The sequence below is a fragment of the Ranitomeya variabilis genome, chromosome 1 (assembly GCF_051348905.1).
Source record: "Ranitomeya variabilis isolate aRanVar5 chromosome 1, aRanVar5.hap1, whole genome shotgun sequence".
Classification (NCBI taxonomy): Eukaryota; Metazoa; Chordata; class Amphibia; order Anura; family Dendrobatidae; genus Ranitomeya; species Ranitomeya variabilis.
In genome coordinates, this window is record NC_135232.1 from 1,094,755,237 (window position 1) to 1,094,772,012 (window position 16,776).

Here is a 16,776-nt window from a genome sequence, read left to right on the forward strand (position 1 = left end):
CCTAGTTTGCTCACCTTATAGCCAGCTTTGGCCCTTGCTAACCTATGGCAGAAAACCCTACCCATAGGCATAATTCTACAGGCGAAACTCAGCTTTCCTAATAACGGTAACTCTCTCAACTATAACTTATGTGAGCACTGGGCCCCCTCTTCTTCCTGACGTAAAGACACCGACCTGTCCTCTGGTAAACGACATTCCATTAACTCCGAATGAATTAAATTACACAAAAAACTCAACTATGCACGAGGTCCTTCCTTTTTTTCCTTAGCCAACTGAACTTCAAAACTCTTTGCCACCCATACCATGGTCAACAAAAGATTGTTGTAAACTGCTGACTCTGGGGGACCCATAAGCAACAAGTCTTATAAGTAATGAGTAACTGACTGAATGGTAACAACATCCCTTGCCACCCATTCCAAAAAAAAGAACTGAAGGCTTCAAAAAGATAACTAGAAATTACCCAACCCATCGGCAAACTCCTATCAAGGAAGTATCCCTCTTCCCAATAACAACCATGCAATCATATACTCTCTGGATGAACCGGTAGCAACCTAAATGCCACTTCAATATCCGTTTTCACTAATAATGTAGCAGGCCTGTAATGCCGAACCCATTTAACGGCCACGTCAAATGATGTGTAAACCACCGAACATTCAGGGTCAAAACCTTTAGCATAGGAAATGTAATAAACGAGGTGAAGTTTATTGAGCTCTTTTTTAGGTACTACACCAAATGGTGAAACAACCAACTCCGCTATCGGGGGAGAAGAAAAAGAGCCAGCTATATGCCCAAGCCAAACTTCTTTTTTTAATTTTCTCCGACACAACCTCAGGGTATACTAATGCCTATCTTAAATTCTTCAAACAAAAGGGGACTTGATGAGTGGGAGGGGGGATTCTGAAGGCCTTGGGAAATTATGGTCTTATCTTTATCTGGGAATCTATTTAGAAAGAGGGCTATCTGATGAAGATTGACCGGACTCTCCCCCTTTGCTATTAATGTTACCTCATTTTCCCTTTACTTTCTTTAAAGCATATCGCCACCCTCTGTGAGGTTCCATTATGTTAACACATGTGTCTAAATTTGCAGTTAGCTCCGTATTTGCACTGCCCCTCATTAAATTGCCAAGTGCAGAGTTTGTCCTTTGATCCCTACTCCCTATATGGCGCCATCACCTTCACCCAAAGTCCGATATCCTTTTGAGCCCACCTAATGCTGTGATGGAAGGCCTTCCTCTGCCGGAAATGATGGTCATAACGAAGTCAGGTCTATGTTCTTTTTCAATCAACCCATTCTTATAGCAAAAAAATAGGAGAGCAGTTCTCGGGAGCTTTGTCGCCCACTCATGCAACCAATTTATAAACCTCTGTGGAATCAGGCGCCACTTCTGTTTTTCCTCCTCTTTTTTGCAGTCATCTATTTTTTCTATACCAAGATAGAATTTTTCAAGCAGTAGCAGAGAGAATATCTACATGTATTCATCCTGCTAAATTTTTTCCAATTTTTACACAAGTTTGGACATAAAGCTGCGGTATTACTGGCAAAATTGTGATGCCATTCACCACGGCATGCAGATGAAGTTGGAGGCCCAGGCTAAGGCAGCATGCCCGCATAGTGCAGATTTTGGCATGGTTTTTCAGAATCGTGCAAATTTGCTATACTTCTTTTGCTACATTTCCAAACAAACATGGTGAAAACAGCACCAGGCCTTCAATACAGTCAAAGTTCATGAACAAAGCCTAAATAAATTCTCAGCTAGGGCAAGAGCAGGGGTGTAACTATACTAGGTGCAGGAATTAGTTACGTTCAGGCCCTGTAGCATAGGGCAGGGCCGGACTGGCAATTCTGGCAAATGCCAGAAGGGCCTATGTGGTCATGGGCTTTTTTGTCTATGTTGTTAACAGAATCGGCATTCTCAAGATACTCATACTGTTAAGAGTTGTGATGGAGCACAAGGTTGCTGACTTTGTCACTGACCCCAGCAGGCCACGGGTATAATTAGAAATATTGGTCTTGTAGAAAATCTTCCTTTCCTCCATCCAGGGTAATATTAGTAATATATCCCATCTGGTTCATGGGGACGGGGACTACATGGGCCTGCGTGATTTCAAATGCCAGTGCTGAATTGCAGCCCAGGTCCGTGCCTGGCCTAGGGGGAACCTAAAAGGTCCCTTTTGCCTATTTAGGAAGACCATTACTACTGAAGAGCTGTCATAGTTGAGTCCTGTTGGAGATTTTGCACTCGGGAGTCGAGTGGCCCATAAGGTAAAACTCTGGACAAGAGAGACTTTATTCAGCTAATTGAGATATGGACACTTGTTTGTTTTTTTTGCCTTGTATATAAAGGAAGACTCACCCAGTTCCTGATCACTTTTATGTTCACAAAAAACATAAGCTTTTCAAGCAGAAACTTTCCTGTTTTGGAGAGTTTTTCTTTTCTTGGAGTTTTCAAAGAGTTTTTTTTCCCCTATAGTGTTCTTTGCAGTCATTTAGTTGGACAGCGCCAAGTGTGGAGTGGTTTCCTTTGGAATCTTCTTCAAAGTAGTGACTTGACCTTTCTTTTTTCCACAATACATTTATCAAAAACTCTTAAGGGGGGAAAAAAAATTCTAAACCCCCCCCCCCAAACAACTCCTCATATGAACACCAAAGTGGATTTCTGATAAGAAATAAAAACATTTTTCCAAATGATTTTGAGGAGGATTTTGGGGGAAAACAATGTTAAAAAAACCTCAGTATGAACAAAGCCAGAGATGTGGAACATAGGAGATGGAAGAAACGTGAGCGCTCACTCACTTGTCCAACTTTGCTGTTTTTCGTACAATGGTTGGTTGCGTTGTCACCTCTGTTTTCATTTTTAGTGGGGCTCCCAGTAGCTGGCTCTAAATTGGACACCTATGGTTAAAACTATGCAACAGGGGTTAAATTATCCTGCTACCATGTAAAAGGTAAATTCCTGCACATAAAAAAACCCAAAGTAATTCTTGTAGAAAATGAGCAGTTTTTCCACAATTTTCATCTACAGCCGTGAAGACTGAGCTGTGGGTGTGGATGATGATAGAAGCCCTGCATCAGTCCCAGCCTAAGGGAATTCCCATTATGTGGCCTCCAAAGGCCTCACATAGCAGCTTCTGGCAATGTCGTCCGTGTCCATCTGTGCCGTCATTTCATTCTTTTCTTAGCCTGTGTCCTTACCAACCTTTGTTTTTTGGCTATTATTTATGCCACTCCCTTCCTTCCTATTGAACTGGCATTTTTTTGTTTCTTCCCATGCATTTTTTTTTTCGGAGACGTGAAGCTTTGGGATATTTCCAGATCTAATAGAAACCTGAGCCAGCCCATTATCATCTTCCTAAGATGGAAATAGTTGCTCAGAAACGCACATACCATCTGCAGAGGCTTCAGGTCGTAATGGCCGGCCCGAGGCCTTGTTTTAACCTTTGGTCATTTGTTGAAGTTGATGACTTCTAAGAAAAAGAGAAAAAAAAAGGAAAACAAAACACCGGCGCAGCCATTAAAATGCCGGAGGTCGCTCATTTCTAGGAAGTAGTCTTAAGATGTTTGCGCTTAAAATACTTCCTCCTCCTTATTATCTGGACACATAATAGCCGACGATTTGCCGGCTTTATCCTTATTTGTGTGTTTCAGCCCAGATGAGAGGCCTTATCAGTCCTGGAAAATGACTGGTACTGCCCAGATGAGGGGTCTTATCAATCCTAGAAAATGTCTGGTACCGTGGGAAAGCACCTTTCCAGTGCAAATATTGAGAGGTGTATGTGCATAGGTATAATGGGCCATGAGTGGTAGGGACTTAGGAAGTTATGATCTCATGGGCACGGATGTAAAGTGACGCGGAGTACTGCATTCTCCCACTGCTGAAAAGATTCCTATAGATCACCAAGATCTACGTTATTAGGATACATGTTAACCATTTAATTCAGGTTTCTTATCCATCCCTATTGCCCCTCGCGGCCCCAGTAGTATAACAGCTGACCCATCGCGGCCCCTATTGTATAAGATATGGCCCTATTGCCCCTTGTGGCCCCCGATGTGTAACATCTGGCCCCTCGGTACCTCCAGTGTAGAACATCTGGCCCCTAGCTGGGGTCCGCTTTGGTTTCCACTTGCCTCTTTTTAGACTATTTTTAAAATGTTTTCTCAAAAAAATAAACATAATGACGGAGCCTGGATGTTCAAGCAACATGGATCTCAAAAGTGATCATAAACTCCCAATAGCTGTTGTCTGAAAGCTCCTTTCCCAACAACATCCCCCCTCATACACATGTACTCTTGGTTTGGCAGAGTGTGCACGTTTTTTCAGTGTAGTAGAGAGAAGAAATCTCTGGCAGTGCCTTACTGCTCATCAGATGTTAGAGTTATCAGCCTTTTGTGATTCACAGGTCCCAGTTGAAAACATCAGAGCGTTTCGACCCCGGAGAACTTTTGCCGTGATATCACGGATGTGTCAGAGGCTGCAGACCGTTGCACTGCATCTGTCTGCAGAGAGTCTAAGCTGTTTGCTTTGCAGACATCTGCCTGGTCCTTCTGACGCTAGGACCCAGTGGCCACCTCCCCTGGCTCTAATGGTCACACCTGGATCTGGACGTCTATAATTCCCAACTTCCTGTTGGGAGTTGCGGGTCATATTTCCATTTGCATTTCCCTGTTGAGGCTTGGAGCTGCAGCAGTCAGCTAGCGTCTTCTTTGGAGTTTAGAGGACGTTGGTGCTTCTCTTAGTCTACTCAAGTAAAGTGTTCCCTTGTTTTGTGTATCCTAGGTGTCTTTAGCGGTAGTGGGGATTGAGTAGAGCTCACCCTGTCCTTCCTTGGTGTAGGGCTTATCACCAGGGTCAGGCAGGGATTAGGTATCCTGCTCGGCGATGGATGTAGAACCTATATAGGGACGATAGGGCAGACAGGGTGACATTAGATCTGTCTAGGGATCTCCACTCTCCCCTTCCCTAGTGTTTGGTTCCCTTTCTCTTATCCCTTCGTGTTGCAGTTAGCCTTCCCTACACATTGCATGACAGGTATACACACCCTGTATATACCCACACCACAAGAATACGTTATAAATGCGGTTTTTTCTTGTATTGCCATTGGTTTTCAGCCATCATTTCGCTCTTGCATTGTCTACTGGAACATTTCCCTTTAAACTAATGTATACACTTTTTTTTCTATAATACTCTGTTCACACCATGTTGTTGGTAAGGACTCAACTAGGACACAAGTGTGATGTGTACATAGTCTGCTTGTCTTTACCCAACAGAGCTTATATAGTGCCGTGCATCGGAGGCGCTCTATGTATCAGAAATATCTACAGTACCTACAAAAAATAATGTGAACAGAGACTGAGTATTTTATAAATAAAAATATATCGGCTGATATTGAAGCCTACGACCGATCAATAATTCAGTATTTTTTGTTCTTTTTCCAGTCTGCAGCCCATTTGCCGGAAATACCTCAGGACACCGTACATGAATGTAAGGAAAGGCTGGAGCAGAGTCCCTGTAAGGAGCTTTTTAAAGACTGCACTAGGTAAGGGGGGCGACTATAGGAGCATTAAATGTCTCGGTCGCCGATTTGCATAAATTTACTTTTATTGTTATTTATGTATAATTTTTTTCTTCTTTTTTTTTTTTTTTTTTGGGGGGGGGGGGGGAGGAACACAAAGCTGCTTCAATTGGTTCCCTGCCATTATACCTTCTTTAGTATCCAGTATATTAGATGGCAGATTTTTGACAGATCATGTTAAATCTGCATCTCTAGAATATTAAAATTGTTATTGCAGTGTTTTATGCATTTTGATGTGTACGTTCTAGAGATTTACTATTGTAGGAGAAATAAATCATCTTTTATGACGTCGATACTTGTCAAGCTATGAGGTTGGTACTCTAGAATAATCACTCTCCCACCCAACATGTGCTCCTGAGGTTTGTTTTTCCATAACTGCAGATGTGAAAATGTGTGGCTATGCTGACACATATGGAAATGACCTAAGACCTACACAGTGCTGATCCATCAGTTTACCTTGTGATGATCAGGCTTTTTTACTTCTTTACCTACTTGATGAACGCTCGGTGCTTGATTCCTTCTTTGCTAAGAGAATTAATTATTCCAGCTCCTGTATGCAGGACCCTATGCCCTGCCTGCTCTTTTCTGCTGCGCCCTGCCCTCTCCCGTGTGTCGAACCCCTCGCCCTTCTGCCCTCTCCCATGTGCCGGACCCTGCACCCTCCTGCCCTCTCCCATGTGCCGGTCCCCGCTCCCTCCTGCTCTCTCCCGTGTGCCGGTCCCCGCTCCGCTCCTGTATGCAGGACCCTATGCCCTGCCTGCTCTTTTCTGCTGCTCCCTGCCCTCTCCCGTGTGTCGAACCCCTCGCCCTTCTGCCCTCTCCCATGTGCCGGACCCTGCACCCTCCTGCCCTCTCCCATGTGCCGGTCCCCGCTCCCTCCTGCCCTCTCCCGTGTGCCGGTCCCCGCTCCCTCCTGCCCTCTCCCGTGTGCCGGTCCCCGCTCCCTCCTGCCCTCTCTCGTGTGCCGGACCCCGCACCCTCCTGCCTTCTCCGGTATGCTGATCCCCGCGCACTCCTGCCCTCTCCCATGTGCCAGACCCCGCGCCCTCTCCCATGTGCCGGACCCCGCGCACTCCTGCCTTCTCCGGTATATCGATCCCCGCGCACTCCTGCCCTCTCCCGTGTGCCAGACCCCCCGCGCCCTCTCCCGTGTGCCAGACCCCGCGCCCTCCTGCCCTCTCCCGTGTGCCGGACCCCGCGCCCTCTCCCGTGTGCCGGACCCCGCGCCCTCTCCCGTGTGCCGGACCCCGCGCCCTCTCTCGTGTGCCGGACCCCGCACCCTCCTGCCTTCTCCGGTATGCTGATCCCCGCGCACTCCTGCCCTCTCCCATGTGCCAGACCCCGCGCCCTCTCCCATGTGCCGGACCCCGCACCCTCCTGCCTTCTCCGGTATATCGATCCCCGTGCACTCCTGCCCTCTCCCGTGTGCCGGACCCCGCTCCCTCCTGCCCTCTCCCGTGTGCCAGACCCCCCGCACCCTCTCCCGTGTGCCAGACCCTGCGCCCTCCTGCCCACTCCAGAGTGCCGAACCCCGCGCTCCCTCCTGCCCTCTCCCGTGTGCCGGACCCCGTGCCCTCTCCCGTGTGCCGGACCCCGTGCCCTCTCCCGTGTGCCGGACCCCGCGCCCTCTCCCGTGTGCCGGACCCCGCGCCCTCTCCCGTGTGCCGGACCCCGCGCCCTCTCCCGTGTGCCGGACCCCGCGCCCTCTCCCGTGTGCCGGACCCCGCGCCCTCTCCCGTGTGCCGGACCCCGCGCCCTCTCCCGTGTGCCGGACCCCGCGCCCTCTCCCGTGTGCCAGACCCCGCGCCCTCTCCCGTGTGCCAGACCCCGCGCCCTCCTGCCCACTCCAGAGTGCCGAACCCCGCGCCCCTCCTGACCTTTCCCATGTGCCGCGCACCTCCCTCCTTCAGTCTACATAGAATTGTATCTGTAGCAACTGCCACTTTTAGTAATGACTAGTGATGAGCGAACGTTCTCGGATAATGTCTTATCAGAGCTTGCTTGGGTGTTAGCCAAGTATCTTTGGCATGCTCGTATATTATGTTTGAGTCTCTGTGGCTGCATGATTTTCAGCTGTTAGACCGCCTGAGCACATGGGGGACTGCCTGTTTGTTATGGAATCCCCACATGTTCAGGCTGTCTAACAGCTGCAAACCATGCAGCCACAGGGAGTGGACCATAATATACGAGCACGCCCAGATGCTTGGATAATACCAGAGTGTGATCTGATAAGACATTATCCGAACACGTTCACTCATTACTAATAATGACTGATAAATTCAGGCTGAAAAAGTAGATTTCTCTGATATATTACAAAGTTGATTATTTTCATTTGCACAATTGATTCATGAAATACAAATTTAAAATGAATGTTGTTCGTTAAGTAATTTTATTCCTTTCCTTTTCAAATTTTGGACAATCCCTATAGGGTTTGTTCACATGCATTTGTATCAAATTTTGTTACGGAAAAAACTCTGAAATGATCCCATTCATTGAGAAATGACCCTATACGGAAGGGTTGTACTGATTTTCAGTCACAGGCATTTCTGCAATAACATTTGCAACGTGGGAGTTTGCCCATAAGGCTGAAAATGACAAGTCTTTGTGACACATATTTGTAGATCTGGTTAGTAGGATGCTTTTACTTTTAAGACACGTCGTGGCTTTTGTACGTTTTAATCATCCTCTTCTGTTACACATTCTTGGCTTGTCTTAATGCGTTGTGTGGTGTTTTTTTTTGTTTGTTTTTTTTACCCTTCATTGGGTATGTCTTGATTTTGGAGATGAGCTAATCTTGTGAAATTCAAGTTCGCCAACTTTTTTTTAAAATTTAATTTGCAGCTTATTGCAAGTTTTGCAAAGTCTTGATTTACCCGGCACAGACGTGTGTACCACTCTGAGGTCTCCTAGGACTGTATTTAACCATTTTTACACAAACCCAGCCTTTAATAATGCCTATGGGTAAACAGATGGTAGATGGTTGTCAATACTGTTTTTTCACACACTGTAATGTTTAGATATAAAAATACTGGCGCTCTTCCTAAATTTAGGTAATGGCTGTTGGTAGAGAATAGGGTTCTGTGAGTTATCCTGCTGAAAATTGGCATAGGATAGATTAAAAAAATACCGCCCCTGAAATAATACTGCCAAAGAAAGCCACCTGAAAAGTGGGCTATCAGATGTAATCTCAAACAGTTGAAAGCACATAAGTGCTGCCGATTGTGTCCTAGATACTGGATATTCCCATCTCCAAGATCCTATCCCGACATGTAGTAGGTGTAGTAATGTTAATATTAGCAAATGACTCCAAATAGAAATGTAGTACAGTTCTTCTAATTCGCTATGTCGTTTACCCCATGTGCAGGGCAGTAACTTAGTGGTCATAACCATGGATACCTATGTTACTGCAGTGCCCTGCACATGGGGTAAGTGACAGCGAATTAGAAGAACTATACTTTCTAATTGGAAGTAATTGCTAATAATATTATTATTATTATTACACTTACTACAGATTTAGAGAGGATTTTGGAGATGGGAATATTCTGAATTACCTTGCTGAAAAAGTAAAAAGCTCCATGGGAGACAGATAACCTAAAGATGAGTTAATTGAGCGAAGTTGTGAGAGAGTCGTCCTGTCTCTCGCTCGTGCTGCTGTCATGATGTACAGAGCTCTCCGGCGCATTTTGAAGGAACAACGGTCCTTCTTCATCAAGGTATGGCCATGCCACGGGAGTCTCCTTAAATGTCCGTAGTAAAATGGTCATTGACGTTTGATAATTAAATACAAAGGGGCAGATGTCCCATCAGCGGACACCAGTGACCGGAGGTAAATTTTGTACCTCCATTCACAGCTGAACGCTCACGCTGTCTTTTGACAGCACGGGAACTGCTTCTCTCTGACCCAGATGATTTCATCGCTGATCAGAAGCGGTGTTTGCGCGCTGTCATGCACATGACAGCATGGTAATAGAACCTGGATGTTCAGGCCCCCATTTCAATTGAATGGGGTCCGGGACCCGAACCCGAAGGTTTTATAACTGTTTGGCCAAAACACACCGGACCTGAACAACCAGAAACAACAGAACTTCCGAACAACCAGGTGTCCCATGCCCATCTCCATGTAGGATAGTTCCTGCTTCTCCAGTTTTTAGGGACTCTTTGAATTCCAAAAACAGTGTGTCTTTACAAGACTGGTTGTGAAATTGACTATTTTATGTCTTGATGGAGGGTGCCCTTTGTACTTTTTGGTGATATTGTTGTAATGTTCCTTTTATATAGTTTGCCACATGGACATTAGATTGCGTAGGCCACCCCTGACGTATGACCAGAAAGAATGTCATTCATTTTTTAACTTTGATTTCCCCTATTTGTGTTGGTGAAAGTACACTGTGGGAATCTGATCATTGGGGGTTTTAGCAACAGAAATATCGCCCACATGGAGTAAAATCTACTGTTGGGCACGAAAAGTAAGATTGGATACTGCTTTTTTTTTTTTTTGCTGTTGGAGTTATTCGGCTGTTTTATTGTTGGGGCTATCCCTTTCCAAGGGTTTGGGCCCTTCTGTGGATGAATACAGGTTGTTCTGGTAAGATAACCTCAATAGTTTTGTCCTGTTTTAAAATGGGCCAATGTTTCCAAATGTTTCTCCTGAAGACGCTATGGTTGTTATGAAATTGGGTGATGGGTGGTAATTGGCCAGTCTGTAAAGATATGCTGAAATGTACCTCGGGTTCCTTATTCTTATGTATCAAGTTGGCCCTTGGAATGGATTGAATCTCTTTCAATGATATTTCTTATTGCTGTTGACCGTAGCCTTTACTTGTAAACTGTTGTTTTAAATGTTCAGTTTCCTTGACAAAATGGTTTGTATACTTGCAGTTGTGACAAGTGTGCATAAATTGTCCCTTAGGGATGTTGGTAAACCATGCCAGAAGGAGGAAACTAGACAGGTGGATAAAGCTATTTGAATCTACCTCTTTATAATAGCTTTTGGTAGCCGGACGGTTCACAAAGATGGTTAAATCAAAGAAGTTCACTCTAGCCCTACTGACTGTAGATGTAAACTCCAGGCCAAAAGCTTTGTGATTGAGAACATTCAGAAAAAAGGGGAGTGGTTATCTGCACGGTCCCTGATGAACTAAATGTCATCTATAAATCGACACCATAGAATTAAACCCTATACACCGGAGTCCTTCAGAGTAGATAAGACTCCTCCCACCTTCCTACATACAGATTAGCATAACTTGGGGCAAATCCCGTGCCCATAGCTGTGCCTTACTTTTGTAAGTAAAACCATTTGCCATACCCAAAATATTTGTGATTTAAAATAGAGCGGATGCTTTCCAACAGGAAATCTATTTGGGTGTCCTTGTACACATTAGTTCATCATAAAAAATGAGTTACAGCATCACACCATTTTTCTTGTTCAAACTATCAAGAGTTCCCAAGAAATAATCATTTTCCATTTAATTGGTTCCACTATCTTTAGCACATGGCCAGTTTCTTTTAGATAGGCTGGTAAATGTGAGACACCGCCTTGTAGGTGTTTGTCCACATGTTGGGATAAATTGGCCGTTAAACAATTGATGCCAGTCTCCATGGGTCTCCTGAGAGGGCATGTGGTGCTTTTGTGTATTTTGGGAATATGATAAAATACAGATATACTTGGTGTTCTGTTAAACACAAATAAATATTCTTTCTTGTTTAAAATATCCAAAGTTTTACCCTTGGCTGCTAATATGCTGAGTTGTGTGATAAAGATGTCTGTTGGATCTGTTTTTTAATTTTCGATTAGTTTTCAGATCCCCCAAATGGTTCAGCGCTGCTTTGAGGTACCTGTTTTTAATTCTCCGAATGTCTTTGGTCTTGATATAATCAAATGTGATAAAAGCATTTGAGTATTCATTAGTGGGGTTAAATCCCGACTTGTTAGATAATTTTTTGTGAAAAAAAATTGGTATCCTAATTGACAATAGACCAGCTGGAATCAGCTGGAATCATAGTTGCGTTTTAAGAAATATTTAAGGGCTAGATTAAGTATTAAGTATTTTTTCATAGGTTAAAGGGAGTGGACTCAGAGAATGAGGCAAATTTTAGGCCTTTTTTGAAGGGGGGTTTCATCTTCATTTGATAGTGTAAGGCCGGAGTCACACTACCGTACAACACTGCCGAATGCTATATCAAAAACCATCAATCTGGAATGCACACAGCGCCTATCGACTCCCATCGGCACTTGTGACACAGTCACGAGGCGCCGCTGGTTTACTACGACAGCTGAAGGGCCCCACCGTTGCCTACATCTTGGTTATTTCTCGTAACGAGAAAAAAAAAAATAAAAACACAACATTGCAATAAAATGCAATAACAGACGACTAAGTCAATACCATGAGCCAAGTTTCAAGAATTCAGGACCATGATCAGATTAAGTCTGGGGTGCCATGATGCCAGTCTTTGTTCCAATTGTTTGGAGATTTCTTTTTTTCAGACATTTCCTATTCTGCAGATATCACTTCTCAGCAGTTTCATTATCATCACAGATAGAAATACAATGAAAGGTAACACCTATGTTACGCAGATAATGCAGGATCATACACTGACACTAGACAATAGAGGGAGGGAGAGAAAAAGGGAAGAAGGTAGGAAAAAAACAAGGTGGGAGGAAAGGAGAAAATCTGACTGAAAGACAAAGTACTGAAGGAACAAAGGGAATGAATGATGAAAGAGGAGACGAAGACAAGAGCATAACAAAAGGAAGGGATTGAAGTAACAAATATAGAAGGATTAAGAAGAAGTGAGGGATGAAGAGAGGAGTGAACGGGAAAGAGGGAGAATGGGAGGGAAGGGAGGAAGAGAAGAGTGAATGGGAGGGAGGAGAGGAAGGAGTGAGTAAAGGAAGGAGGGAATGGGGAGGGAGGATGGGAGGGAAGTGGGGTGGGAGGAGGAGGACGGAGTTAGGATGGGAGAGAGGACAAGAGGGAAGGAGGAAGGATTGTTTATAACATCTCAATATTCACTCCACGTTTCCCCTCAGATCAGAGCATTATCAGGAGGCTTCAATATGTTTCTGCCTGATGCTGTGATAAAAAGTGATGTTAATTGATCCTTTCTGCCACCATAATCTCACAGTACCTCTCTGGTCATTATATATGGCCATTTCCTGAATACATCCTCATCCCTTTGTCACTCATATTGAGAAATCTTTCGAATCCTTCCATGCTCCCATATGATATACTGCGCCTGCGCAGAATGCATCCGTGTTACACTCTTTCATGTGGCATCCAGGAACCAAAGGCCTTGTTGCGTGTGCGCAAGGAACTCTCTTCACAGCGCACTCGCCCAGCCTTATGCCTCATCTTTAAGCTATTGCCCCTTCTCCTCTTGTCATGTCACATGTTAATTTACTATGTGTTGCGTGTGTGTGATTCGCGACCGTTGGAGGCTATAGCTTATGCCATAGTGCATGCGTTTAACTATCCTTTCATTAATTAATTCTAATCATTTTTTTCCTTATTGCATACCAACCAGTAACCAGCACTATACTGCGCGTGCGTAACCCGTGGCCACTAGAGATCTCCTATACTGGGATTGCTGTATTGTAGTAAATTACTATGGAGTTGGAACATTCAAGTTCTAGTAAGATGGACTACAAATTTGGGGGCTCAAGGTATTGTTGGTTAATTACTCCCAGATGTACAGATTGTATATTATGGCAAAATTGTGCTGCAACAATAAAATATACTGAGTGGCCAGGTTAACACACACACACACACACACACACACACACACACACACACACACACACACACACACACACACACACACACACACACACACACACACAATCTATATTTTCCCTTCCCCATGACAGCACCGGTACATGAGAGATGGTCCCGCCCCCAAGAACAGGAAACCTGCATAGGAGATAAAAGATGGGGGCGGCACCTCTCTCCTCAGTTTGGTTTCCTGTTCTTGCGGGGAACCTGCGGTGCTGCATGGGGAGAGGTCTCCCTTGCTTTGCCGGTCTCTGACCGAGGTCCGCGGTGGGAGCAGCGGTGGCGGCGTGTGCGCGTCGCCTCCATACCTGGAGCTGCAGATGCGTCTTTCCCACTGGGGACTCCCCGGCGTCCGCTCCTGGCCGGAGGCTGGGCCGAGGGAGAAAAGTGAGCGTACCCATCACGACGCTGGCGCCGACTGAATGGGGGAACTTCCGGGATTGAACCGGAAGTGACGCTACACGCTGAAGAAGCGGTGTGCTGACACTCCCCGGGGGGGAGAAAGTTCAGAGATGCACACACCACTTCCTGCCCGCCATATTTAAAAGTGCAAGGCGGCAAGCAGGCGCTGGGAACAGTCTCCTGCAGGATGGCAGATCTGAAGGAATCGACGATCCCAGCTGAAATCCCACAGCCTGTCGTGGTACTAAGGGTCCGGTGGGTGAGTGCCTTTGTAAGGCAAAAAACATGTCAGTGACACTGTGTTTTTTGTATATATGCAGGGAAAAAAAGTCACCTCTAAACAAAAGCATAAAGTATGTGCACTCTGTGATAGAAGCCTCCCCAAAACGTATGAAAAGCGTATGTGCCGCTCATGCATAGAAAAAACTGTGTCTGAAGAGTCTTCATCTTTGCTTCAGAATATAAAAGATATTGTTAGAAGCGAAGTACAAAGCACTGTAAAGGAGCAGTTAAAACATCATGGATTGCAGAGCTCCGTAAACCCATTCCCTACGTCTGCCCAGGCATCTGACGTAGAATCCGAGGGTGAACTGGGTGAGCTTCCGCCCGACGAGGGTTCGGACCTGGACTCTTCAGATGAAGAGTGTGGCCGGCCTTATGTGTTATCAGAAGATGTGGGGAAGTTGCTAAAACTGGTCAGGTCCACCCTGGGGGTTGAGACGCCAAAAGAGAAGCAAACAGTTCAGGACTCTGTGTTCAGTAATTTGGAGGATAAGAAACGAAAAGTTTTCCCGTTTCATGATAACATTCTAAATCTCATTAAAAAAGAATGGAAAAAAACGAATAAAAAGATTTCAGTTCCCCAGGCCTTAAAACGTAAATATCCCTTTAGTGAGGAAATTTGCGAGAAATGGGAAAAGGCGCCTAAGTTGGACGCGGCTATCGCAAGTACCTCCAGGGGCATAGCACTTCCCTTCGAGGACATGGGGGCCCTAAAAGACCCCCTAGATAAAAAGGCGGATGCCTTTCTAAAATCAACCTGGGAGGCCTCAACTTGGGCGTTTAAACCTGGAGTAGCGGCTACTTGTACTGCCCGTGCCATGGTTAAATGGCTGGAGGAACTTAGCGACCAAATAAAAAACAAATGTCCAAGAGACAGACTTCTGGAAGTCATCCCTCCACTTCAAAATGCAGCGGGATTCCTGGCGGACGCTGCCATTGATTCGGTGCGGTTTGCTGCCCGGGCTAGTGCCCTTTCAAATTCAGGAAGAAGGGCGTTATGGTTAAAGAACTGGAATGCTGATTTCCAATCCAAAGTGAAGCTCTGTGCAGTCCCCTGTGAGGGTCAATATCTATTCGGCAGCGCTTTAGATGAGATTTTAGAAAAAGCGGCGGACAAGAAAAAACACTTCCCTCCACCTCCCTTCTTTAGACGACGTTGGTATGACAATCGTCGGTCCTTTCGAGGATCAGGTAGGGGCCGAGGCCGCCCAACGGATAGAACCACACGGGGGAAACCCTGGGGTGAGAAAAGAGAAAGAGGTTTTCTTTTCAATAAACCCCCAAAACCAGATCCTAAACAATGACGCCATATTCCAGGTGGGAGGAAGGTTACGGTTTTTTGTCCATCAGTGGGTAACCTTACAGCCGTCCCAATGGATAATCAACTTGTTATCAGACGGTCTACGGTTAAATTTCATCTCCCTTCCTCCCCACCGAATAAAAGTTACTCGTGTGGCCAAAAAGAACCAGTTAGTTCTCGAAAAAGAAGTTCGTCTTCTTCTAGACAAGAAAGTCCTGGTAAGAGTACCTTCACAGGAAATAGGAAGGGGATTTTACAGCACCCTTTTCCTCACTCCAAAACCGGATGGATCTTTAAGAACTATTTTCAATCTAAAAGAATTAAACAAATTCATCCGAGTAGAAAAATTCAAAATGGAGACTCTGAGAACGGCGGTAAAACTGCTGTATCCAGGATGTTATATGGCAGTGATAGACCTTACCGATGCCTATTATCATGTGCCAATCAGCAGAGAGCATCAACAATTCCTGAGGTTGGTTGTGCAGCTGGGGCAGGTCTACACCCATCTACAATACCAATGTCTCCCCTTTGGGGTATCGGTAGCTCCTCGTATTTTTACAAAAATAATTTCGGAAGTAGCATCCTTCGTAAGGAGAGAAAACATTCTGCTAGTGCCCTATTTAGACGATTTCCTCTTGATAGCAGACAATCAAGAAGATTGCATAAAAGCAGTTACGACAGTACGAGAGCTACTAACCAAACTAGAGTGGATAATAAACTTAAAAAAATCAAGATTGATTCCGGCCCAGATACAGGAGTTCCTGGGGATCCAATTAAATTCAATCAAACAGATCTGTATCCTTCCAGACAGGAAAATCGAGGTCATAAAACAAAGAATAACACAAATACAGGTGGCCCAATACGTCTCGGTGAGGGAAGCCATGTCTCTCCTAGGCATGCTTACTGCAACAATTCCGGCGGTCCAATGGGCACAACTTCATTCAAGAGACCTACAGTGGGAGATCCTGTCAGAACAAACAAGAATACCCTACAATCTAAACCGAAAAATCGTATTGTCACAACATGTCCGGGACTCTCTAAGCTGGTGGCTAGATTCCGGGAATCTAAAAAAAGGGGTCCCATGGTCAATCCAGAATCCGGTGGTACTGACCACGGATGCGAGCCCGTTAGGTTGGGGAGCACGCCTATCAGATCGGATCCTACAGGGTCTATGGGATCCACAGATGCAATCAGCCTCCTCAAACCTGAGGGAATTGACAGCAGTAAGGCAAGCAATTCTTCAATCAGAAGAAGACCTCAAAGGAAAACATTTAGTAGTATTGTCCGACAACAGCACAACGGTGTCGTATATAAATCGACAGGGAGGAACCAGATCAAGTTCCCTAATGGAAGAAGCAGGAAGATTATTTCTTTGGGCCGAAAACCACCTTTTATCCCTCACAAGTACACACTTAAAGGGGTCGGAAAACTTTGTCGCAGATTTTCT

General features: G+C 45.2%; 1 protein-coding gene across 4 annotated transcripts in view; it reads left to right on the plus strand.

The window, feature by feature from the left end:
• GRK4 (G protein-coupled receptor kinase 4) overlaps positions 1-16,776 on the plus strand; it is a 203,877-nt gene that overhangs the window by 148,785 nt on the left and 38,316 nt on the right. For 3 of the 4 annotated variants that reach the window (XM_077280049.1, XM_077280052.1, XM_077280050.1), the window contains one exon: positions 5,437-5,537. In XM_077280049.1, coding sequence (XP_077136164.1) covers positions 5,437-5,537 — 101 coding nt within the window. Of the gene's footprint in view, positions 1-5,415; positions 5,538-16,776 lie in introns of all 4 variants that reach the window. The other variant, XM_077280051.1, reaches the window with a different exon arrangement.